The sequence below is a fragment of the Vespula pensylvanica genome, chromosome 7, assembly GCF_014466175.1.
Source record: "Vespula pensylvanica isolate Volc-1 chromosome 7, ASM1446617v1, whole genome shotgun sequence".
NCBI lineage: Eukaryota > Metazoa > Arthropoda > Insecta > Hymenoptera > Vespidae > Vespula > Vespula pensylvanica.
Window position 1 is genome coordinate 6,165,507 of NC_057691.1, and position 22,286 is coordinate 6,187,792.

The following is a 22,286-nucleotide window of genomic DNA, read 5'->3' on the forward strand; positions in this document are numbered from 1 at the left end:
TAAGGGGAACGAACTATTTTTATGTAATTGAATAAAATTCTAACCTAATAGAAATCATGTAAAGAAAATAATTAGAAAAATAAGAAAACTTATATTTAAGCGTATTCCAAAATCAGCTTATTTTTTCGAGACAATTCGATACAATGTTTCAATCACTTATTTCTTCCGTATCAGCATCAGACTTGATCATTATATTTTTATCTTTAACAATTAGCGACTTGTACCACTGACTTTCTGCATCGTCTAATGAGTTTCGTCTGAAAGATTTTTAGATAAGTATATTAATTAATATGTAATCTCTATATATTTACTTATTTAAAATAGGTAATATACTAACACAATAGTTTTGTCATACTGTGGTTTCCGTACTGGGTTCCATCCAGTGACAGGTGATTCATTAGCTACCATTATACCACGTATACTTAAGGATAAACTAAGTTTATTCAGATTTGTATCCTAAAAGAATAACCTTATGTGCACAAATTTTGTAGTATTATAATTTAACATATAATTTAAAAAACATAAAACTTACACGCCATTCTAAATTCAGGATATCTGCTAGGCTTAAGACATCAGCACTTATACTTGATTCTTCTATAAATCTAATAGTATTTATATAATTTTCATGAAGAAAATACAGAAATGTAGATGTTTGTGATTGAAAATATTCTGCTATTTCATCAGGATTATGAACAAATTTCCATGAATTTTCTATTTCTATCCCTAAAATTTGATGGTTATAATGTTACTACAATATTTTTAATATTTTAATGAGATTATTATCAATTATATTTCAAATTAATGAGATTATTGTTTACTTTTAGGATTAATAACTCTACCGATCCCGTGCAGTAATCCCAGACTCTCTTTACGGTTAGTACACTCATTTTTCAACAATTCTTCTGGTACTAGTAAAAAATGTATTCCTTTAGATGAATTGATTTTATTGATTTATAATTTAGATCACTATGAATTTTTGCATAAGTTTTATTTACCTTTAAGTGAAATAAATATGATATTCAATAAAGCATTGCGGGCATCGCCAATATTATTGGATAAAATCTCATCAATTTGTTGTTGCATTATTTGTAATAAATTTTCTGCTGTTGAATTTAATATCAGTGATACCCTTTTTAACATATTTTTCATTGCTGTTTGTGTAACAGGATTTATACTGTGTTTAACAAAAAACAGGTTAATATTTTCTAATAATCTCATCACTTATACGAATGTTTTAACACATTGAAGCAGACATTGAATGTCATTAAATAATTATATTTCATTTCAATTTTTCACATATAATCTCTTTATGAAGATGATTTATGTGCAATAAAAGAAGATCCTCTTGTAATTATTTAGTGTGCTGAAATATTAATTGATATGAAATTAAAAAGATCTTACCTGATGAAAGAAATATCAAATTTTTCTCTTATATGAGGCGTAAATAAAGTTTGTAGTAATCTAGAACTTCCCTCCTTATCTGTACATATAAACACTATAGGATCTCTTCCAAATTCAAAGTATTTGCTAAAATAATTATATTCATGTATTTAGAAATTAATCTAATAAAATGACCAATTAAATATAAAAATCTTAATACAAATATAAAAATAGATAGTAACTGCTTACTGTAACATTGAATGAAAACTTTCTTTATCCTCATAGTATATATTAGGAAAATCCTTAACTAATAAAAGACGTTTGCGACAATTGGATAATACAGAATTATATCGAGTAGCTCTCACCATGTAGTCCTCAAATTTATCATTCTGTCTCATTACCCTATCTGATAAAAATATCTATAACTATAGGATCACATAGTATTCAATTTAATTTTTTTTTATAAATCTTACTGTTCTCATCCATTATTTGATCTATAGGATTTATCCATTCTGTAATCTCAAAACCACTTTCCCTAGCTAATAATTTTATAGCAACAGTTTTTCCACAACCTGATGAACCAGAAATAACTAATACAGTTGGCTTTCCTCTATGCGCTTTGTTTTGAAGCCAGTTTAAAATTTCTTGTTGCTTTTGCCTACTAATAACCAATTCAGATTGTATTTTTGGCTCACAATTTGATAATAATGTTGATATATTAAAAGTATTTTTCTTCTTTGAAATAATATCATAAACAATTTCTGTATGATCATCACAAGATATTTGAGAATAAGTCCTCTTAGTTAAAGATTTGTTAGTTGTAGTAGTAGTACCATAATCAAATGATGACATTAACCAGCTATTATTTTTCTGGACAGAAAAAAAAAAGATTTATAGTTATGTTAAGTATTATGTTGTATATTCCTTGATAAATTGTTAAACATTAAGTTATTTACCTTTTTATTAGCCATGTTGAAATATTGACTTATAAAATAAATAATTATTGTTTCATTCAGCTATTACTTATTTAATGATTAATTCACAGTATTGCATGTACTTCTATATTGTAGAATTTTTATAAAATACTATTTAGTAAAACTGTTTTAGAAAAATTATAAAGACAGAATAACGTCAGTTGAAAATACTTGTTGTAGTATCAAAAAGTAAGGTTAAGGCACATATGGCTATACAGAAATCAACGAAAGACGGTTACTAAAGTATATTTTATAAAGTATATATTTTATTCTTCAATTATAAAAGATAGAACTTATTAAAACAACAATAGGAACGAATAATCTTTATTATAATATTATATATTTTGTTTACAAATCAAATACAGATAAGTCATATTTATCTGATGAAGAAGCTATATAATTGTACTTAAACATTATGTTCTATATGTTCACACAGCATACTTATTATTGAAACATTATAAATACATACTTTATCAAGTGTAATAAAGACATTAAACGGGTCAAGATATTAATTACATTTTTGTTCACAATTGTTTGAATTGCTTAATCATTATAAAAGAAAAATAATCATTCTATTATACTGAAATCACATATATTTAAATATGCGATATTTATTTTGTTAAAAAAGTGAAATGATTTGTTTCCTGTTTTACTTAAAAACAAGAATATGTATATATAATTTGATTATTATAAATTAAAAATTACAATTCATACATTTACATCACTAAACATTAATATTATTTGAATAACGCAAGTGAACAACTTAAAATATATTTTAATCATTTATAAATGTGCATTTTAATGTTTTATAAACTTGATACTAATCAAGGATATTTTTTGAGTTATTAAATCTATTAATTAATTGTTACTTCACAATTTGAAAAAATCCTTAAGTATTATAAACAAACGAACATTACATTATTTATATTGTATTGTAAATTATGTCATTAATGTATCTAAACAGTATACAAAAGACTTTTGTTCATATAGCACATTATTAAATTACCTTGTAACAAAAACTATGCTTTTTGTGAAACTGCTTCATTTACACACATATTGATAATAGGACGTAACTCTTGTTGGGCATAATCTTCTGGTAACGGTAATTGCGAGATTAGATAAACTAATACCTTTAACATAGATGTATTTTCGTTTGCTTGTAATATAAGCAAATTTTTAGCTACATGTAAGGTTCTTTTTGCAATTTCGGCTTGACACAATCTGAAAATATTATTACAAGATGGATTATATCATTATTATTTATTAAAAAAAGAGATCAGTATCAATATATATACACATATATTACCTGTGCTTAGCAGTTAGACAAGGAAATTGATCTATTTTCGAACATAATGATGTCAATCTAGGTTTTAGTAATTCCAATTTATAGTTTATTGCACAAGAATCGGAAGAATTTAATAAATTTTGGATTTGAGTAGTAATTTCTATATAATCCCAAAGCAATTGTCCTTGATTAGGCCAATTGCTAATTATACTGCTACATTCTTCAGGTACCAATGGGTTAAGCAAAGATTGAAGATATTCATAATTTTCTGTATAATAAAATTAATATTAAAAATTAATTTTACCGATCAATTAATAATAGCTAAATTATACCACAGAAATTAGTTTTATACCATTTATTATAGCATCAGCTGCTAAATGTTCAATGATAATTTCATGAGCCATATTCCACTCTTCAGCTTGTATAAAATACCATGCTGCTTCTCCATATCTAACAAATTTAAAGGTCATTTAAGATAATTACAAGAATATGGGAATTTAATTAAATTTAAAATGATTAACATGAATTTGTATTTTATACCTTTTACTAACACGACTTTTCATGGCTTTGGCTTGATGAATCCATGCTGATGGTATGCCTAATTCTTCTTTTAAAAATTCTTCTTGTTTAACATATTCAGGAATGTCATCTATTTCTACATGTCTTGCTAATAAATCTAATACTGCAGTACGTCTTCGTCCAGCATCTCGTAAATGTAATATTACAAAAATAGCCCAATGCCATAAGCCATATCCTTCTAATTGAGTTGCAAAATTAATATGTGTCAATGATGTAACATATTCCGAAAGATGTGAATAACCCAAACTGAGTAATGTTTGTTGCATTAACCAACTGTAAAAGAATCCATCAGTAATTTAATGTGTGTGTGTGTGTGCATCAAATTATTTTTTTTTTATATATTTTTATTGTTTTATTTTAACATTTTATTGATAAATGAAATAAATAAATTTGAAAAAGAAATATTCCAGAAAAATACCTAAGTCTGTAATCAAATGGATCTAGAGTATATGTTAATGGATTCAAAAGTTTTTCTAAGGAATGATTTCCAGTACAATATAATTTCAATATATGAAAGCATAAATCATGTACTGATTTTTTATTATTTGTTTCTGGATCATATCCATTGCTTTTATATTCAGGCTCTGGTATTACTGAATATGCTTCAGTAGGATCAACATTGAATGATGCTTCGTATAGATCCAAAACATCTGTTATTGAAGCAGTTGGAGAAGACAAATACCTATATAGATTTATCAAAATGTTAATTAATTAAATATATAAATTTACTTGTAAATAAAGTATTGTCTTACCACAAGTGAACAGCTAAGGCTCTTTTCCAATCAAGTCCTTCACAAGTGTTAATGGTACCATGTTTACTAGAAATAAGAGGCTCGCCCGCTATCAGAGTAAATAACTTTAAGCGATTGATAGAAAGATTTTCATCAACATCCAAATCTTGCCATACTGCAAGTTGTTGTTTCACCATTTCTTTTACAGGTAATCCACTTCGTAATTGTGCCATTAATAGTGCTAAGCAGTGATCTCCTACTTTTCTAGCAATCTGACATGCTTCTTCCAATCTTAGTGCTTTTGGACATTAAGATTATTATAATTAATAGGATTTTTATTAATAAAATAATATACGAAGAATGTGTGTTTAAAATCCATCTAAAATCAAATAGTATTTGTACACTATGTGTATACATACCAGTAAGCAACGAAAGTATTATTTTATCATCCATATCAATTTCAGCAATTTCTTTCTCTACAGTTTCTTTAACTACACTTTGGAGCCATTCACCTACAGCTTCTTTTCTTACCATTACATTATGATGTTTTGCATTTCCTAAATCAATTGTATATTTGATTATTTAAATATAATTATGACTGAAGTATAATACGCACACATGCACGCACGCATACACACACGCACACACATATATATATATATGAAAAATATAAAATACCAGTGGATATGTTTATATCAGGGAGATCTCCCCAAAGTGCCACACATAATTTGAAGACTGTTTTAGTATATACCATCATAAAATCTGAAGAGAATTGATCAGCTAGTTCTTGAGCTAATTTGCTATGAGCGCTTAAAGTAGTACTTGCTGTTTCTGTTGCTACATTAAAAGTTGGACAATCTCCTTCGTGTCCCATAATACAATTGGCAAGTTGAATTTTTAAATGTCCTTCTATACTTTCCTTTGAACATTTTATAATAAACATAAGATAAGCTTGTACATCAAAGAACACTTCATTCTTTAAGACATTTAACACATTTTAAAAGTTACCTTAAACATCTGAATATATTCTGGTTCTGCTCCATTACCTCCCAAAATTTGTAAACGTTGCACAACATTCATTGAAGTTGTATCACCTGGTATACGACCACATACATAAGATCCTAACTGATCAAATGTATTCTGCAGTGGTATTTTAGCTGCTTGTTCTTGTGTACTTAAAGAAAGTAATGTTAATCCCATACCCCAACTTGATTTGAACACTCTACCCATTTGTATACCTGTATAAATTATTGTATGATTACGACATTAAATAAATTTAAAAATGAATCTATAATATATTATGGTAACCAAAGTAAAAATAGATTTTTTTGTAAAAAATTAATCTCCATGAAATATAATATTTAATAATACGTTACCAAAATCTGCAGCGCAACGAAAGTGTAATTTATTCAGAATAGATTCCGAAAGTGGAATTACTTCTGAATGACATCTCATCACTTTAGTTATTGGTGCTATCGAAGGATCAGGAAAAGATTTTGTAAGAACAAATGTTTGAGCACCAGTATTTTCATTTGATAATTTTGATTTTGAACCTAGAAGAAAAAAATGTTATTATATTGTTATATTACAAATGAAGTTTGGTTAAATTAAAAAATCTTACGAATATTTGTTTCATGTAGCATTTGTTCTTCATTCGTTGATAATGATGTTTGTGACGATATAAAATTTGATCGTAATATTGGTGTATAAATAGTCGCAATACTATGTCGATCGATTTTTGTCCCGGCGTTAAAAAAATTATTTGATAGATCTTTTGCTGGTAAAACTGGTAAAGTATCATGGACTGATTCTGTAAAAAAAATTTATTTTTTGTTTTCCACTTATTATGATTTGAAAATATTACCTTGATCCATTTCTTCTTCGGCCGTATCAAAAAAACTTGCTTTCATCAACTGTAATTTATGAGAATCTGTGCCAGTAATACGTGCATAAGCTGTTGTAGGACTAATTAATAATTTTTTCTCGTCATTACGATGTCCTGTAAAATTCAATATTTAAAAAATTTTTTTCTAAATTGCATATGGAAAACATAAAAAATATTAATATACAAAAAATATGAGAATAAAAAAAAAATTAATAATATAATAATGTGGACATTATAATTATAAATTCTATAGTAATCTTCAATAAAAAGAAATATGATTAACACTCACTGTAAGTTGGAGAATCAGGATCCGTTCCTAAAAAATCACACTCTAAATTTGAAAGTCGCGACTCTCCTGCTTTAACGTGATTTTCTATCGTGGTGGTGGCATTTTTATTCTATGAAAAAAAAAAAAAAAATTATATCAGTTTCGGGTTATTGTTTATAAATTATCATAATATTAAAAATAAAATTATTTAATTCTTACTATAGACTTTTGTTGCTCCACTTTTTCAGGTAACTTTTGTTGCAAATTCGTAATTTTTAATTTTTTCACATCTGATTTAGGTGGCACATTATTATCATCTTCATCCGAATCACTTAAACCATATTTTGAAAAATGATCGACCTAGCACGATTTTAAAATAAAAAATAAATAAATAAATAAAATAAAATAAATAAAGAATTACATTTATATATAAATCACATATCACGGATATATAATTTATTTACCTTAAATACCCATGATCCAGTTTCTGGACGATATTCAAGGAAGTTCGTATCGTGTTTCGCTGATACTTTACGCAATTTTGCCTCATAATTCATGGCAGCTATTCTATGTGGATCAGTAATTGGTTCATGTCGAGTTTTATCATGTGGCCATACTCTATCCAATGTAACTTGAGCTTTTCGATTTAAACCTTGACCGACTGGTGGTTTCTTTTCGTCATCCGGATAAATAATAACTTCTTTGTGCCGAAAATATACTATAAAATAATATATAATAAGATATATATGAAGAGATTTTTGTGAATTTATAACATATTTATAATTTTACCTATTTCGTCTAAATTTAAGCCATAAATATCAAATGATTCTGGAAAAAATACATTGCCATATCCTTCACGTCCTACAGTAAAGTTAGGCACTACACAAGTTTCTCCACAAACATAATCATCTAATTTATCAAGTGTAGGAATTGTATAATACCCCACTCGTTGAAGCGTTACTTTGGCCAAATTAGTAGACCAATTATTTTGTGATGTAGACATTGAATTTGTATCTAATTCTTGACTGGTATCTTAAAAAATACATAATATATAATATTTCTTTTGATATCATTTATATTTTTGTAAATATAGTAATATTATGTATTTTTAATGATACATACCTGTATTTTGTGTAATCAAATCAATAGAACTTCTATCACCCAACGATGCACTCAAAGGTGTCTCTGTTAAATTAGATAAATCTGGGTCAGTTTGATTATTTATACTATGGTGAGGATTTAACTCAGTTATTGTATTATTAATTATTTCTTGCGAATTATTTGTTTCAGAAAATGGAGACCGTTGTCCTTCGAATAATTCGTCATCACATAATACTCTTCCTTTTCGTGGAAGAGATGACTTCAACCTATTAATAAAGATAGAAGGTGGTATTATAAAAACATGTTTTTAATGTAACTATGTAAATAATGTAACTTCTGTAAATATGTATAACTATATGTGTATATTTTTAGTCTCTTAGTCTTACCATGACGTAGATGATTTTCTATCAGCTGAAAATTGCCTATTTGTTTCTAAATTTTTGTTTTCTTTATCAATAGCCTCAATACTGCTATTGTGTACATTGGAATTATCTATTCTCTCTTCCCTGCTATCATTTTTCGTATGAGATTCAGAATTCTCATTTAATGACTGCGTTGTAGAATTTGTAATTGGTTTTGGTCGTAATACCAATCGTTTAGCATTTGGACGTGGTTGAAATGCCTCAGATAATACTGGGTCTTCTTCTTCAAGCCCCTCAAATAATGATTTCTAGAAAAGTAAAATAGTTGTATGTACAATTTCTTTTATTTACAAAAAACATTGAGTAATAGCAAATATACCTTGGACAACTGAGCAGTACTAACAATTCTTGTTTTAATTTTTGGTGATTTATTGTTAGTCGCGACTTTGTATTGTGAATTGCTCAATATTTTTGATGTTGCATTTGTCGGTTTTAAAAGCTCTTCTGTTTTTCCAGAAGCCTAAATTATAAAACAATAATATACAGTGTGATCATATTTTGTTTTAAACTACAATCTGATACTTACTGGTAATAGGTTTTTCAATAAAGGTGAGTCACCAAAAGGTGCTGATACCAATGCTAAAATTTGTTGATGTACAGGAACAGTACCAGAATTTTTTACTTGATTCGGTGCTAACCTATAACACATTAGATCATTATATATATATATTTTTTAAGAACGTTATAAAATACTTTGTAAAAGTATTACATATCACATAATTACACTTACCCACTGAGTAAACCAGTTCCTTGTCCAGACATTGTATTATTATTTGTACCAAAGGAAAAAGATGTTCCAAATGAACCAGGATTATTAAATGTTGTAGTATTTCCTGTATTTCCAAAAACTCCACTTGGCTTTTGTTGGCCAAATAGTGTTGAACTACCACCCAAATTTAAGCCTGTATTGGTGCCTAAATGAACAAATAAAATATTAGATTTATTAGCATGTAAATCGCTGTAATATATTTTTACATGTATAATTTAATTTAATCGCTACCAAGACCCGTAGAAGGTGTTCCAGTTGAACCAAAAGAAAAACCAGGAGTTTGTCCTGCAGGTTTAAATGATGAATTAAATAGCGAATTCCCAGAATTTTGGCCTGTATTGAAACCTGTATTAGTCCCAAAGCTCAAAGGTGCCGGTGTTGAACCAAACGTTGAAACTCCAAATCCAGTCATAGCAGGTTTTGCATTAAACAGAGATGTCCCACTGTTGCTTACAGATGTTTGTCCAAAAGTTGTAAAACCAGTTCCGGATGATGTCGAAGGTATATTAAAGGCTGACTTATTCTGACTAAATAATCCAATTGTCTATACATATAAAAGAAAATGTTAAGATATTAATTATAAATAATATCTATAAAATTTATAGAAAAAGTACATGTTATATTTAATATTTCTTTTTTACCTGATTAGGTTGAGCAGTACCAAATGTAGATCCAAAACCTGTATTAGGTGTAGTATTAATGTTACCAAAACCTGTGCCAGCAGTTTGATTAGCATTGCTGGTTTGAAAAAGTGATGTTGGAGCAGCTGCTGTAAATATGTGTGAAGCTATTTATATTTTCCAAATAATAATTAACTAATTAATATTAATCTAATTTTATTAGATGTAATATAATCGATTAGGAATACTATAAAATATCCTTAAAAATTCTTATATACTCACTACCAAAAGGTTTAGCTTGTGTATTATTGCCAAAAAGATTTGTGTTGGTCGTAGAATTAAATGCAAAAGTATTTGCTGTTGTTGCTGGTTGTCCTCCAAAATTTGCCATTGGTTTACCGAAAAGACTATTTGATCCAGATTGACTGGTAGTGCCAAAACCTCCACTCATTCCACTAAAACCTGTTATAATATAAATAAATGATATGAAGTGTTCAGTTCGATTCTACATAATAAAATAACTAATATAATTTCAAATATATACCTGTTGCTGCAGTACTAGTACCAGCTGCTGTATTTCCAAAAGGAGATGGTTGTGCTGATGCTCCAAAAAGCCCAGTACTTGGTCCTGTTACGAATATAAATCAAGTTTAATTAGCCAATTGATTAATAAAATTCAATTTTAAATTATTACAGTAGTTTATATTGTGTATATGTATATACACATAGATTTTATATTTTAAATAATATTATTGTCTTTACCTTGTGGACCTTGTGGACCTTTTCGACCAACTGAATAATCTTCAAAACGTAATTCCTCATATGATTTGGACTCATATTCCTTCATAGCAACAATGCAACAATGTCTTCCAGATATACTATGAGCTGTACCATTTTTTGTCATTGAATCCGTAGTTATAACAGGTGTAAATTTTACTACAGTCCCTGTTATAGCTGTATTAGCAGGTGTGTTACTAAAACCTTAAGATATATATATATATATGTATTAATAATTAAATTACGATTTTTACAATTAATTTTCTTTTATATGTGACTTACCAGTAGTTGCACCAAAGAGATTTGTGTTTCCAGTTGCATTAGTTTGACCAAAAGGAGTAACTTGTTGAGATGGTTGTTGTGGCTGACCAAATAAATTACTGGAAGCTGGGGTGCTAAAACTGAATCCACCTGTTTTATTTCCTTGACCAAAAGCAGACGTTGCTGTACTTGTCCCAAAAAGATTTGGGGTTGCATTTTGTTGTGTACCAAACAGATTAGTATTTGTATTGGTAGTACCAAAAGCTGCAAAAAAAAAATAAATAAAAATTTATATATTATAATAATATTTCAAAGGAATTCAGGAGTTAAAATTAGTATGTATATTCTTGATTGATCTTTAAAATTTTTAGATAAATATTAAAAATGCATATCAATGCATATATGCAAGTCTATAACAATGTATATTTGCATTTTGTAATAGAATAAAAATACCTCCAAAAGAAGGCTGAGCGTTAGTTTGTTGTCGAAATGCTGGTGGGGTAGTTGTATTGCCAAATAACCCACTAGTTGAAGAACCAGCAGGTTTTGAACTAAAAAGTGAAGTATTACCACTGCCAAAAACTGGAGTCGTGCCAATTCCAAAGCTAGTTGTTGTAATTGGTTTACTGAATGCAGATTGACCAAAAGGACTACTTTGTGTAGCAGTATTAAAACCAGCTACAATTAATAAATAATATTACTAGAATATATTATAAAAAGAGTTTCAAAATATTACAATGAATTAAATCAACATACTGAAGGATGTATTTCCAGATTGCCCAAACATGTTTATTTAGTATAATAATTCCACACACTAGTAAAGTTCTATTAATATTTGTCTTTTTGCAAAATCTGAAAAAAGGAATTATTTTTATTCCATATTTTCTTCTTTTCTTATGTATGTTTAAAAGAGAATAACATTGAGTAAGATTGCACAACAAAAACACTAATGACATCAGAGATACATATATGTGTGTAATTGATATATCCTATATATATCAACACAGACAGACATAGCACAGTAAACATCGATAGATAAACAATAAAATAACTTTGTATTCGTCCTAATATGTGTACAATCAATTGTTACTAATACTAAGCAAATATAAGAAAAATTGTTAACCTATATGCTTAATTCAAGGCATTGCCTCAGACGAGATAGATTCAGTTTTCCGATCACTAGTTTAACAAAAATAATAAAATTTATCTACAGGTGAAATGATGCAATACGTGATTAAATTTATTTTCCACTGAAACACACGCTTAATAAACAAGTAATGGCGTATTGTCAGGATAGAAGATGGACAATGGAACTGCAACGTATATACCAACATACTTAAGGTAAATTCAAATGTCACTAGATCTGAAGTTGGTTGCTTACAATTAGATGATTGTCCTACTTGCATCAAAAAAATCTTTCCGATAGAAACCGATAAAAACAAGTATTTTTTAAATAAATATTTAAATCGTTACTTTTATTTTCTTTTATGTTATTAAAAATTCTTTCGATTTATTCATTTGGTCGATTAAAAATTTCAAAGAGTTTACAATTTACTTAAATTAAAAAATACGTAGGTACGCACAAAATTTTACCAATAAAACTTTTTTCAGATTCTACGTTGGTATATCGCAAGTCATACCAACTTGAAGAATAATAAATATCGCAAGATCAAAATTGATTTTATTTGATTTTTCCTCTTGTTATATTCACTCACTATTCTTTTGATTCTAGCAGATTCTAGTGTGGGATAGTGTTGGGTGATTGTTGTATGAATATTCATTTAACTTTATCGTTCTAATATCACATGATTAGTGATCAATTATGAAGGATCGCAAGTATAAAATTACACTTGCATAACCAATATTTAGATCATAAATACAAAATACATATAAATCAATAATTATCCTTACTGGATAAGCATGAAACGTGTACCGTTGAAGGTTTTAAGGTTAATAAATAGTTTTCTTATAAATATTGTAATTAGTGGGTGATATCGTAAAACAGTTGATCTATTTATCACATGATTTGATCAAGAAGATTCTGATTATCATGAAAATTAGATGGTAATAACTCTTTTAACTGTGAATATCTGTAGCAAAAGTACAAGTGAATGCATGACATAAACATCAACTTGCTATGAAACAGCAGAATGTAAATACTTAATCATAAATAGGTGGATATCTAATTTATTCAAATGATATAATTATGTTCTATAACCGTTATACTTATTAAGAAACACAATGCCTGGAAAGATAAAAGTAAAGGTATTGGCAGGTCGTAATTTGCCTGTAATGGATCGTTCAGGTGATACAACAGATGCATATGTTGAACTAAAATTTGGAAATGTCACATATAAAACTGATGTGTGTAGAAAATCTTTAAATCCTCAGTGGAATTCTGAATGGTATAAATTTGAAGTAGATGATGCGGAGTTACAAGATGAACCTTTACAAATTAGATTAATGGATCATGACACTTATTCTGCAAATGATGCAATTGGCAAAGTTTATATAAATTTAAATCCATTATTATTACCTGGTATAACACCTTTAATTAAAAATGTTTGGACTTTGGAAGCTGCTTTAAATTCAAGTGCTGGTTCTCAAGGTAGTGATAAAAAATGAATAGAATAATTTGTATATATGTGTATATATACGAATATTATTTTGGCTTTAGTTTTTTGTCTTTACATTCTGCATTATTATAGGCTCTGTTATGACAGGATGGTTGCCAGTATATGATACAATGCATGGCATTCGTGGTGAAGTAAACATTATTGTTAAAGTGGAATTATTCTTAGATTTTAATAAGTTTAGGCAATCATCGTGCGGTGTACAGTTCTTCTATTGTAAGCATTTAAATTACTAATGTTACATTTAATGAACATAAAGGAGGTTTAGGTTATTCTTCATAATGTTTTCATTTATATTACTATGTTGCACTATGATTTGCTTTATTTTAGATGAAAACAATTCTTTTCTACTAACTATTAAGAGAACAATTATAAATATCTTTAAAAGTATATATATATACCTCCTATAAATAATTTTTTATGCGTATATTTTTTTACATTTATATATTTTTACAAATAAATTTTTATTTTATAGGGGGAATATTCTCAACAATTCTCTTAATTGGATCAGCAAAAGATATCCATTCTGATAAAACATCAGTGTTGGCAACCATTTTAGCAAAGAAACAGTATTGTTATATATAAATTGTCTTAAATCTCCAAGAAAATACATATTATTGATGATAAGTGTTATTGTCTGTCATTACAGGAGATATATCTTAAAACTGTGTGTGAATTTTATTTTATTTTATTAACTATAATAATACTATTGAGATAAAGAAAGATTAAAAAAATACTATTGAGAGAATAATATTATTGAGATAAAAATTTTTTGATAATATTAAATAAATATTTCATATCATATATTTGAGCAAATCATAGGAGCAATTGTTGTATCTATATTTTTTTTTATTTTTACTTATTGACAAATATATATAGCATTATTTAATTATATTTTATAAACAACATTTATTATATAAATGTCTTGCTACTAATAAAATAAGTATGAAATATTTGCAGCACCAAATATACCACATGGATATCATGCTCAAGTGATACATGGTTTTGTTGAAGAATTAATAGTGAGTGATGATCCGGAATATAAATGGATCGATAAGATAAGGACACCTAGAGCATCAAATGAAGCACGTCAGACATTGTTTTTTAAATTAAGTGGAGAAGTACAAAGAAAAATAGGTTTGAAAGCATTAGATCTGGGTGGAAATGCTGTTATTGGGTAAATATGCACAAATACCTTTATTTGTCTGTGAACTGTACTTTAATTTTCAATTGTACTTTTTCACTTATGATTAGATATCTGCAGAATTTTGATCTAGAAGGAGAATCAGGTATTGTTGCACGAGGGATAGGAACTGCAGTAACTCTTGTAAAAGTACATGATGTTTTTAATTCTCCTTCGGATAATGTACCACTTGAAGAGTATGTAAATTTTTATTTGTTGGTTTAAATTATGATAAATATAAGTAAAATATATCTCATGTTTTGATGGAACAAATATAAATTTGTTACATTTGTATTTTTGTAGACATCAAGAAGAAGCATCGTTCAGTCCAAGTTATCCACTTCCTACTGTTCCTTCTTCAGCAACTACAAAAACTTTACATTCACCTGCAACAAAAACACATAATATCATTCCTTTGCATAGAAGATCCAGTGATTCTGATTTGAGTATTACACCAAAAGGTATGATATATAATAGAAAAAATATACGAAGTATTAAAATATTTTCAATAATTACAATTACTTTAATCCTATATTTCAGGTAATTCTTTGGCAGGAAGTGATAGATCAATGGGTGGCTTTATGAAAACATCAACAGCTGTAGTAAGAACTATGAATCAAGATGCATTAGAAATGTTGGAATATCCATTTATTACAATGCAACAGTATCCTCCTGGTTTTGTTGTACATATAGGTAAGCTTTGTGCATCATCTCCATATAAGTTAAAAAAGAAATATTGTTTTGTAATGTTTTATAAAAATAGTGGGAGGGTGTATTTTGAAAAAGGAATGAAATATATTTGTGTAATATTGTAAATATATAAAATTATACATTATATACATCATATTGAGGTAGGTGGTCTGGTAAGTTCAAGATCAGTTAAACTATTGGAAAGAATAAGTAATTTAGAAGAACCAGAAGGTCGTGATGCATGGTGGACAGAAATTAGAATGGAAGTAAGATCACATGCAAGAGCATTAGCATGTAATGTCGTCATAGGTTATAAAGAAGAAACTAGCATATGGTAAAATATTTCAATAAATTCGTGTTTAAATAAGCACAAATAATAAACGATAGGATGATAAATGATATCAATTCATTTATTTTTAGCGACGATGTTTGTGTTTTAAATGCAAGTGGTACAGCTGCTGTTATAAATCTTCATAGTTCAAATCAAGATCAGGATAATGTTTTTGTAAGTCGATTGCAACAAGGATTAATTACAGCATCTATGGAATCAGATCGTGATAAACCTTGCCCAAAATCATCAATTAACAAAACAGAAAAATGTGACATTGATACATCTAATCATACGACAAATCTAAGTGGAAGAAATAAATGTACATCTGAAAGTAATGATCATGAATCATATGTGCAATCTCATGGATGTAATCTTTGTCATTTACCATATAGTGGAAATAATATTCAATTTAAAGTCAACATGTCAAAATGTGCTATATGCAAGAGAGCAAAAGTCCCAGATGTAATGTTTACTACTATAGAACTTCCTGAAAATATACCTATGACTGGCAGGGGATGTTTTATTCAAGCAACAGTATGTAAAAGTAAGAAAGATTTGAGAGGTGAATTAAATGCAAAAGAAATTTCTGATTGTTTGCCTTTTTTGGAATATGAATTATATTGTTTATTATTAAATAAGTTAAAAATGAAAGGAATGAATGCTGTCTTTGGTTTAAAGTTGCAAGTTTCCATTGGGGAAAGAATGGTAATTGGAATGGCAGTTGGAACTGCTGTTTATCTTACAGCATTACCTAATCCTTCTATTCCTCAAATTGCTGCTCATAATTCTTGGCACAATGAAGAACAGTTGGTTGAAATTCAAAAAATTCTTTCAGAAACTGTAAAAAAGAATATAGAATTTTATCAGTTGAAACCAATAGGGGGGGTATGTCCAAATAAAAAATTGTTTCATTTGATTTTATGTGATTTATATATGAAGCAATTATTGTAATTTTTTAATAGGACAATGAAACCGGACGTATTGTTACTACATCTGATACAGATGACTCGGACGAAGATTTACCTGAACTTGATGTTGCGTTAGGTTCCCGAGATGCTTGTATATTAGAAGTAGATGATCTTGAGGACATGGATAGAATATCACTATTAATAGATGATAGGCCACCTGATGATTTTCACGTAGTAAATACACAAACTATTCCTGGATTAGAAGATTTAGAAATTGTAAGAAATTTACAAATGTTTACACAAGTATCCAGAGCTAAGATTCCAGCAGGCCAATTAGCATCAATGCCTTCAAAATATTTTGCTAGATTACTGCAGGTATATTACAAAATTCTTTTGAAGTAGCATTTAAGAATATATTTTTCTTTTTATATATAATATAATATATCTTTCGAAAAACTGATATTTATAATATATTATAGACAGTTTTCTTCAAATTAAGGAGAATGGTTCCTTGTGCACTTTGTGATATGCAATTTAAAGTTGCACTTCCTGAACAAGATGAAATACAACTTTCTGTTGTTGGTATGGCACTTGGATTAGGGGAACCTGTGAAATCAAATAAATTTAAACGCAAATTGCTAATTCATCAACTTAGTAAGGATGAAGCGAAAAAATCAGGTAGTTTTAGTTGTCATAATAGTATTATTATGAACTTTATTATTATTATTATTATGAATTATGATAATATAGTTGAAAAATTTCAATTTATAGATGAACACGAGATGATATTTAATCTCGAAGAAGATCATATAGAAGCACCTGCTGTGTCTGACAATACATCAAATATTCGAACTGCAAATTCATCTACATTAACAATTCTTTCTGGACGAAAATCAAGACCACGTTCGCCATTACGTTCAAAGATACATACTACACATAGACATAAACATGTGAGTGTACACTATAAATATTTCATGAGTACAAGTTGTTGTTAAGTTGAAAAGTTGTAAATTTTTAATTTTGTGAGATATATTTTATATATTTTATCCTCTATAATTTTATTTTAGGTGCCTTTGAAAGAAAGATATGGTGTAGATATAACACCATTATCATATTTACCAGGTGGAAGAATCGAAAGATATTTAGGAAATCTAAACTTTTTCTTTATCAGAGAAAGCACGTCTGTAAGAGAGGTATATTTATATTATCATTAAGACATTAGTTTTTATGTTAGAATTTGATTGCGGATATATATAGCTATGAAAAATTACTAAAAATAATAATTTAAAGATAAAACATATAAGAAATCGTATAGAAAGATACATTTTTTACAGAATGGTGGATTAAGTGGATTTACACATAGCTTTGTAATGGAAATATTAGCAATTGTACGTGCACATATTACAGCATTAGGAGGAAATGCAATGGTTGCTTTTTTTATGACACAATGTGTTCTTCTCCATAATCTTCATAAAAATCAAGTATATTATTAATATATTTAACATAATTTTCGTTCTTAAATTCTATTGACAATTTTCAGAATCGATAATAATCATTAAAGTGTATATTATATTTTTTTAGGGTCAATGTCTCATAAATGTAGGTGGAGATGTAGTTTTTGTATCATATTTTGCCAATGAAAAACGAAGTGGAACATCAAATTACTGACCCCAACCTCCACATTCTGCACCACCATAGTTACAAAGCAAAAAGAATTTTTAACATTCTGTTATTATAGTTTTAGACGAATCTGTTATATTTTGTAATTGTTTGCTTATTTTTATTGCTGTAACAAAATTGCTTTATATTAGGCTTTTTATACTTGATATACACAGAGACAAAATATTTATAATTTAGTATCTATTACTTCACTTTTTATTATTATACTAAAATAGTATATTCTTCTGCTGCATTGTTAAATAATACTATTACATATCCCGAAGTACTCTACCATTGCTTAATGTAAATATAGTCTTAAGTCTATCGCAGTAGTGGACTTCTAAGGATAAATTTATGACATAGTATTTATTATATACATTCATAACAAATTATACAGTTCAATGTACAATGCACATTTCTGTAATTTGTCTGTAACATTGTATTTTCTATTTTTATGTACATGTAAATTGTAATTTTATGATAAGCATTTTTCTCACAATGCCCTTTTGTAATTTTGAAAGGTCACTGTTACAAAATAATACGTTGGGTGCAATATGTCATGCATTTTATTTTTAATTCTAGTCAATTAGTTGATACAAACACTTAGAATATATTTCGCATGATGATATATAAAAAAAAGTATATTATATATAAATTTCTTGCTACCAAAAAGTATTTTTTATCCTTAATAGAGCGACAATCATTAAAACACAATTTCTTTAAAAAATATCTTACATTAGTTTAAGAATGTGAATTTTCTAGTATATAGAAATGCTGTGAATAATAAAAATTGCTTCTTATTCTAATTCTTATTATTATTATCTTTATTAAGATTTATTTGGTTATTAAAATTAGCGTATATATAATTAGATAATAAGATAAATTGTAAACGTAATATTTACATATTTTGGAATTAGTATAATAAATTATATAACTAAACATTATATCACTTGAATTACACACGACTGATATAATAATAGTATGCCAGATCCAATTAAACATATATTAATTTTATTGTTTCTTTTAATATTTATAAAAATATTACTACGAAGAAATAGAATTTGAATTTTGCCGCTATCTGGAATACCAATAGGAATAACAGCATGAAATTGTACTTTTGGACGAAACGATTGGAAGGTAATAATATATGAGATGATACAAGTTCAGAGTTGTTAAAGCGTCGCGGTTATTGCAAGGTAATTGTCATGGCTTCGGAACGTTATAGTTTCTCATTAACCACATTTAGGTAAGTATCTAAATGCAATAATTCGACAATTTTTAAATAATTTGTCAATAATATTAAAAAGATATATATTTAAGATATATACATACATAGCTTTTACATTAGATTTTATGTAGAGTGGAGTTAACCTATAATCAACTATTCTTCATTTGTAAAACACATTGTTACAGTGGTTTAATATCATTTTTTAGATAATTAATAGGGTTTTTAATTTTTTAATTAACATCTGTTTGATATATCATTATAATTTGTACATTTATGAAACTAATTATTGTTTAATATAGTCCATCCGGAAAATTGGTACAAATAGAATATGCCTTGGCTGCAGTAGCTGCTGGTGCTCCCAGTGTTGGCATTAAGGCATCAAATGGAGTTGTACTTGCTACTGAAAATAAGCACAAATCTATACTTTATGATGAACACAGTGTCAATAAAGTTGAGATGATTACAAAACACATTGGTATGGTATATAGTGGTATGGGACCTGATTATAGATTACTTGTCAAACAAGCTCGTAAAATGGCTCAACAATATCTGCTTGTTTATCAAGAACCTATTCCTACTGCCCAATTAGTTCAACGAGTAGCTATGCTTATGCAGGAATATACACAATCTGGGTATAAATTAATAGTATTTTATAATAATAAATATATCTAGTTTGTACCAATACTATATAATAATAATATGTTACAGAGGTGTTAGACCATTTGGAGTATCTTTATTAATTTGTGGATGGGACAATGGAAAGCCATATCTATTTCAATGTGATCCATCTGGTGCTTATTTTGCATGGAAAGCAACTGCCATGGGAAAAAATTTCATTAATGGCAAAACATTCCTTGAAAAAAGATATAGCGAAGATTTGGAATTGGATGATGCTGTCCATACTGCCATTCTTACATTGAAAGAAGGATTTGAAGGTCAAATGACTGCAGATAATATAGAAGTTGGTATTTGCGATGCAAATGGATTTAGAAGATTAGATCCATCTAATGTTAAAGATTATCTTGCTAGTATCCCTTAATTAATTAATTCCCTTGATCAATTTACTATGTAATAAATCCGCAATTTATAAATATTATAAAGAGAAAAATAAGTTCTTACAATAAAACGTACTTTCAAACTATGTTATCAAGAATTCAGCATTCTCCAATCATTTAAATAATAACCATATCTAGGATATATTGTACAAAATATAAATTTTGTACAGTAAGTAAATTTTTTATTCATTTAAGGATGTTTATCACCCGTAATAACATAATGGTTTATGTCAGCAATTAATCGAAGCATAATACTTGAGTAATTTTTATGAATAAAGTTTTATTTTAAAAGATAAAGGTTCAAAAAACATGGTGATAACGAATTATTTAACAAGTTTTAATAAAAATACATTAAAATTAAAACGATAATAGATCTATTCAAATATAACATAGTTAGTAACATGTGATAAATATAAAACAATTTTAATATAATATTTCTACATCAATAAAAACGAATTTTTGTTAGACTTGATACTTGTTCAGTCAGTTTCTTTTTATATTCCGACGAAATTGTAAATCCCTTTTTTGTACGACGAAACTAATAATTTATAAATTTCATACTTTTGTAATAATATAAAAATTTGTTAACGAATACGAGTATAGTAATATTAATATTTAAATAATAGTACATTTATTTAAACATTAAAAAGATCATAATACGCGAGAAACTTAAAATAATTCTAATATAACATTACAATACTTTGAAATTTTGATCTCGGGTAATATCAACATGTAATATAAACACACACGGATCGTTCAGTAACTTTGACAATATCCGAGTTAGTTCTCTTTCGTATTCCGTCGAGTACACATCGAAGCTCTACATTTCTAAACGCGAAAGATCATAAATCAATACTATTAATAATTTTACAATTATTTAAACAATTTTTAATCAACAAGGTATACAGTAATATTAATATTTAAACAATAGTACATTTATTTAAACATTAAAAAGATCATAATACGCGAGAAACTTAAAATAATTCTAATATAACATTACAATACTTTGAAATTTTGATCTCGGGTAATATCAACATGTAATATAAACACACACGGATCGTTCAGTAACTTTGACAATATCCGAGTTAGTTCTCTTTCGTATTCCGTCGAGTACACATCGAAGCTCTACATTTCTAAACGCGAAAGATCATAAATCAATACTATTAATAATTTTACAATTATTTAAACAATTTTTAATCAACAAGGAAGACAATAATATTAATACTTAAACAACAGTACATTTATTTAAATATTGAAAAGATCATAATACGCGAAAAACTTAAAATATTTCCAATTTAAAGTAATATAATTATATCAGTCATTCTTTCAATATCCTATACGATTTGTGTCGTTTTAGAATTAAATGATGAAATGGGAATATTCTCCCACCCTTGACGAAAACAAAATCGGACCTTTGATTGACTTTGACAGTTACTGATTCAGTCTTGCTTCGAATTTCGACGAGTACACATCGCAGTTCCCGCAGAACGCGTTTTCCGCAAGTAATAATGAAGAGTTAATGTAAGTACGTTATACTATCACTCATT

At 27.6% G+C, this 22,286-nt stretch overlaps 4 protein-coding genes across 6 annotated transcripts; 2 read left to right on the forward strand and 2 right to left on the reverse strand.

The window, feature by feature from the left end:
- Positions 1-72: 72 nt before the first annotated feature.
- On the reverse strand, positions 73-2,442 carry LOC122630361 (cell cycle checkpoint protein RAD17). Its single transcript, XM_043814793.1, has 9 exons — positions 2,337-2,442; positions 1,854-2,250; positions 1,630-1,786; positions 1,402-1,527; positions 996-1,174; positions 819-908; positions 533-723; positions 338-456; positions 73-257 (listed from the first exon to the last, which is right to left on the reverse strand). Exons 1-9 carry the CDS (start codon positions 2,349-2,351, stop codon positions 149-151), a joined length of 1,383 nt encoding a protein of 460 aa, XP_043670728.1. The 5' UTR covers positions 2,352-2,442; the 3' UTR covers positions 73-148.
- Positions 2,443-2,664: 222 nt separating this feature from the next.
- Positions 2,665-12,371, reverse strand: LOC122630354 (nuclear pore complex protein Nup98-Nup96). Of its 2 annotated transcripts, none has more exons than XM_043814766.1 (30): positions 12,176-12,371; positions 11,809-11,904; positions 11,506-11,730; positions 11,074-11,316; positions 10,777-10,995; positions 10,559-10,642; positions 10,297-10,476; positions 10,036-10,160; positions 9,626-9,938; positions 9,356-9,539; positions 9,152-9,263; positions 8,945-9,085; positions 8,590-8,873; positions 8,225-8,469; positions 7,892-8,134; positions 7,567-7,820; positions 7,322-7,462; positions 7,124-7,232; positions 6,814-6,948; positions 6,571-6,759; positions 6,326-6,502; positions 5,958-6,187; positions 5,628-5,868; positions 5,369-5,506; positions 4,971-5,247; positions 4,637-4,900; positions 4,180-4,491; positions 3,992-4,089; positions 3,661-3,907; positions 2,665-3,575 (listed from the first exon to the last, which is right to left on the reverse strand). In XM_043814766.1, the coding sequence occupies exons 2-30, from the start codon at positions 11,837-11,839 to the stop codon at positions 3,374-3,376; spliced, it is 5,643 nt and encodes a 1,880-aa protein (XP_043670701.1). In that variant the 5' UTR covers positions 11,840-11,904; positions 12,176-12,371; the 3' UTR covers positions 2,665-3,373. The 2 variants fall into 2 exon arrangements, with proteins under 2 accessions (XP_043670701.1, XP_043670700.1); XM_043814765.1 differs by having other exon boundaries at positions 10,036-10,163.
- A 360-nt stretch (positions 12,372-12,731) lies between these two features.
- LOC122630357 (C2 domain-containing protein 5) lies at positions 12,732-19,014 on the forward strand. 2 transcript variants are annotated; one of them, XM_043814783.1, is made up of 14 exons: positions 12,732-13,660; positions 13,761-13,901; positions 14,646-14,862; positions 14,940-15,065; positions 15,172-15,329; positions 15,409-15,561; positions 15,724-15,892; positions 15,979-16,774; positions 16,852-17,172; positions 17,277-17,475; positions 17,569-17,747; positions 17,865-17,990; positions 18,132-18,278; positions 18,379-19,014. In XM_043814783.1, the coding sequence occupies exons 1-14, from the start codon at positions 13,294-13,296 to the stop codon at positions 18,463-18,465; spliced, it is 3,186 nt and encodes a 1,061-aa protein (XP_043670718.1). In that variant the 5' UTR covers positions 12,732-13,293; the 3' UTR covers positions 18,466-19,014. The 2 variants fall into 2 exon arrangements, with proteins under 2 accessions (XP_043670718.1, XP_043670719.1); XM_043814784.1 differs by having other exon boundaries at positions 13,532-13,660; positions 13,730-13,901.
- Positions 19,015-19,578: 564 nt separating this feature from the next.
- On the forward strand, positions 19,579-20,825 carry LOC122630366 (proteasome subunit alpha type-2). The gene is made up of 3 exons (XM_043814804.1): positions 19,579-19,702; positions 19,984-20,316; positions 20,393-20,825. Exons 1-3 carry the CDS (start codon positions 19,662-19,664, stop codon positions 20,721-20,723), a joined length of 705 nt encoding a protein of 234 aa, XP_043670739.1. The 5' UTR covers positions 19,579-19,661; the 3' UTR covers positions 20,724-20,825.
- The last annotated feature ends 1,461 nt before the right edge of the window (positions 20,826-22,286 follow it).

Coding starts and splice junctions, on each gene's coding strand:
- LOC122630354 (XM_043814765.1), bottom strand. CDS start 11,839: ATGTTTGGGCAATCTGGAAATACATCCTTCA. Junction 11,731..11,808: donor ATCTGGAAATACATCCTTCA/GTATGTTGATTT, acceptor TATTAATTGTAG/CTGGTTTTAATACTGCTACA. Junction 5,507..5,627: donor TGATATAAACATATCCACTG/GTATTTTATATT, acceptor CAATTGATTTAG/GAAATGCAAAACATCATAAT.
- LOC122630357 (XM_043814783.1), top strand. CDS start 13,294: ATGCCTGGAAAGATAAAAGTAAAGGTATTGGCAGGTCGTAATTTGCCT. Junction 13,661..13,760: donor TTCAAGTGCTGGTTCTCAAG/GTAGTGATAAAA, acceptor GCATTATTATAG/GCTCTGTTATGACAGGATGG. Junction 16,775..16,851: donor AGTTGAAACCAATAGGGGGG/GTATGTCCAAAT, acceptor ATTTTTTAATAG/GACAATGAAACCGGACGTAT.
- LOC122630361 (XM_043814793.1), bottom strand. Junction 909..995: donor CATATTTATTTCACTTAAAG/GTAAATAAAACT, acceptor ATTTTTTACTAG/TACCAGAAGAATTGTTGAAA. Junction 724..818: donor TAGAGTTATTAATCCTAAAA/GTAAACAATAAT, acceptor ATCAAATTTTAG/GGATAGAAATAGAAAATTCA.
- LOC122630366 (XM_043814804.1), top strand. CDS start 19,662: ATGGCTTCGGAACGTTATAGTTTCTCATTAACCACATTTAG. Junction 19,703..19,983: donor TTCTCATTAACCACATTTAG/GTAAGTATCTAA, acceptor TGTTTAATATAG/TCCATCCGGAAAATTGGTAC. Junction 20,317..20,392: donor CAGGAATATACACAATCTGG/GTATAAATTAAT, acceptor AATATGTTACAG/AGGTGTTAGACCATTTGGAG.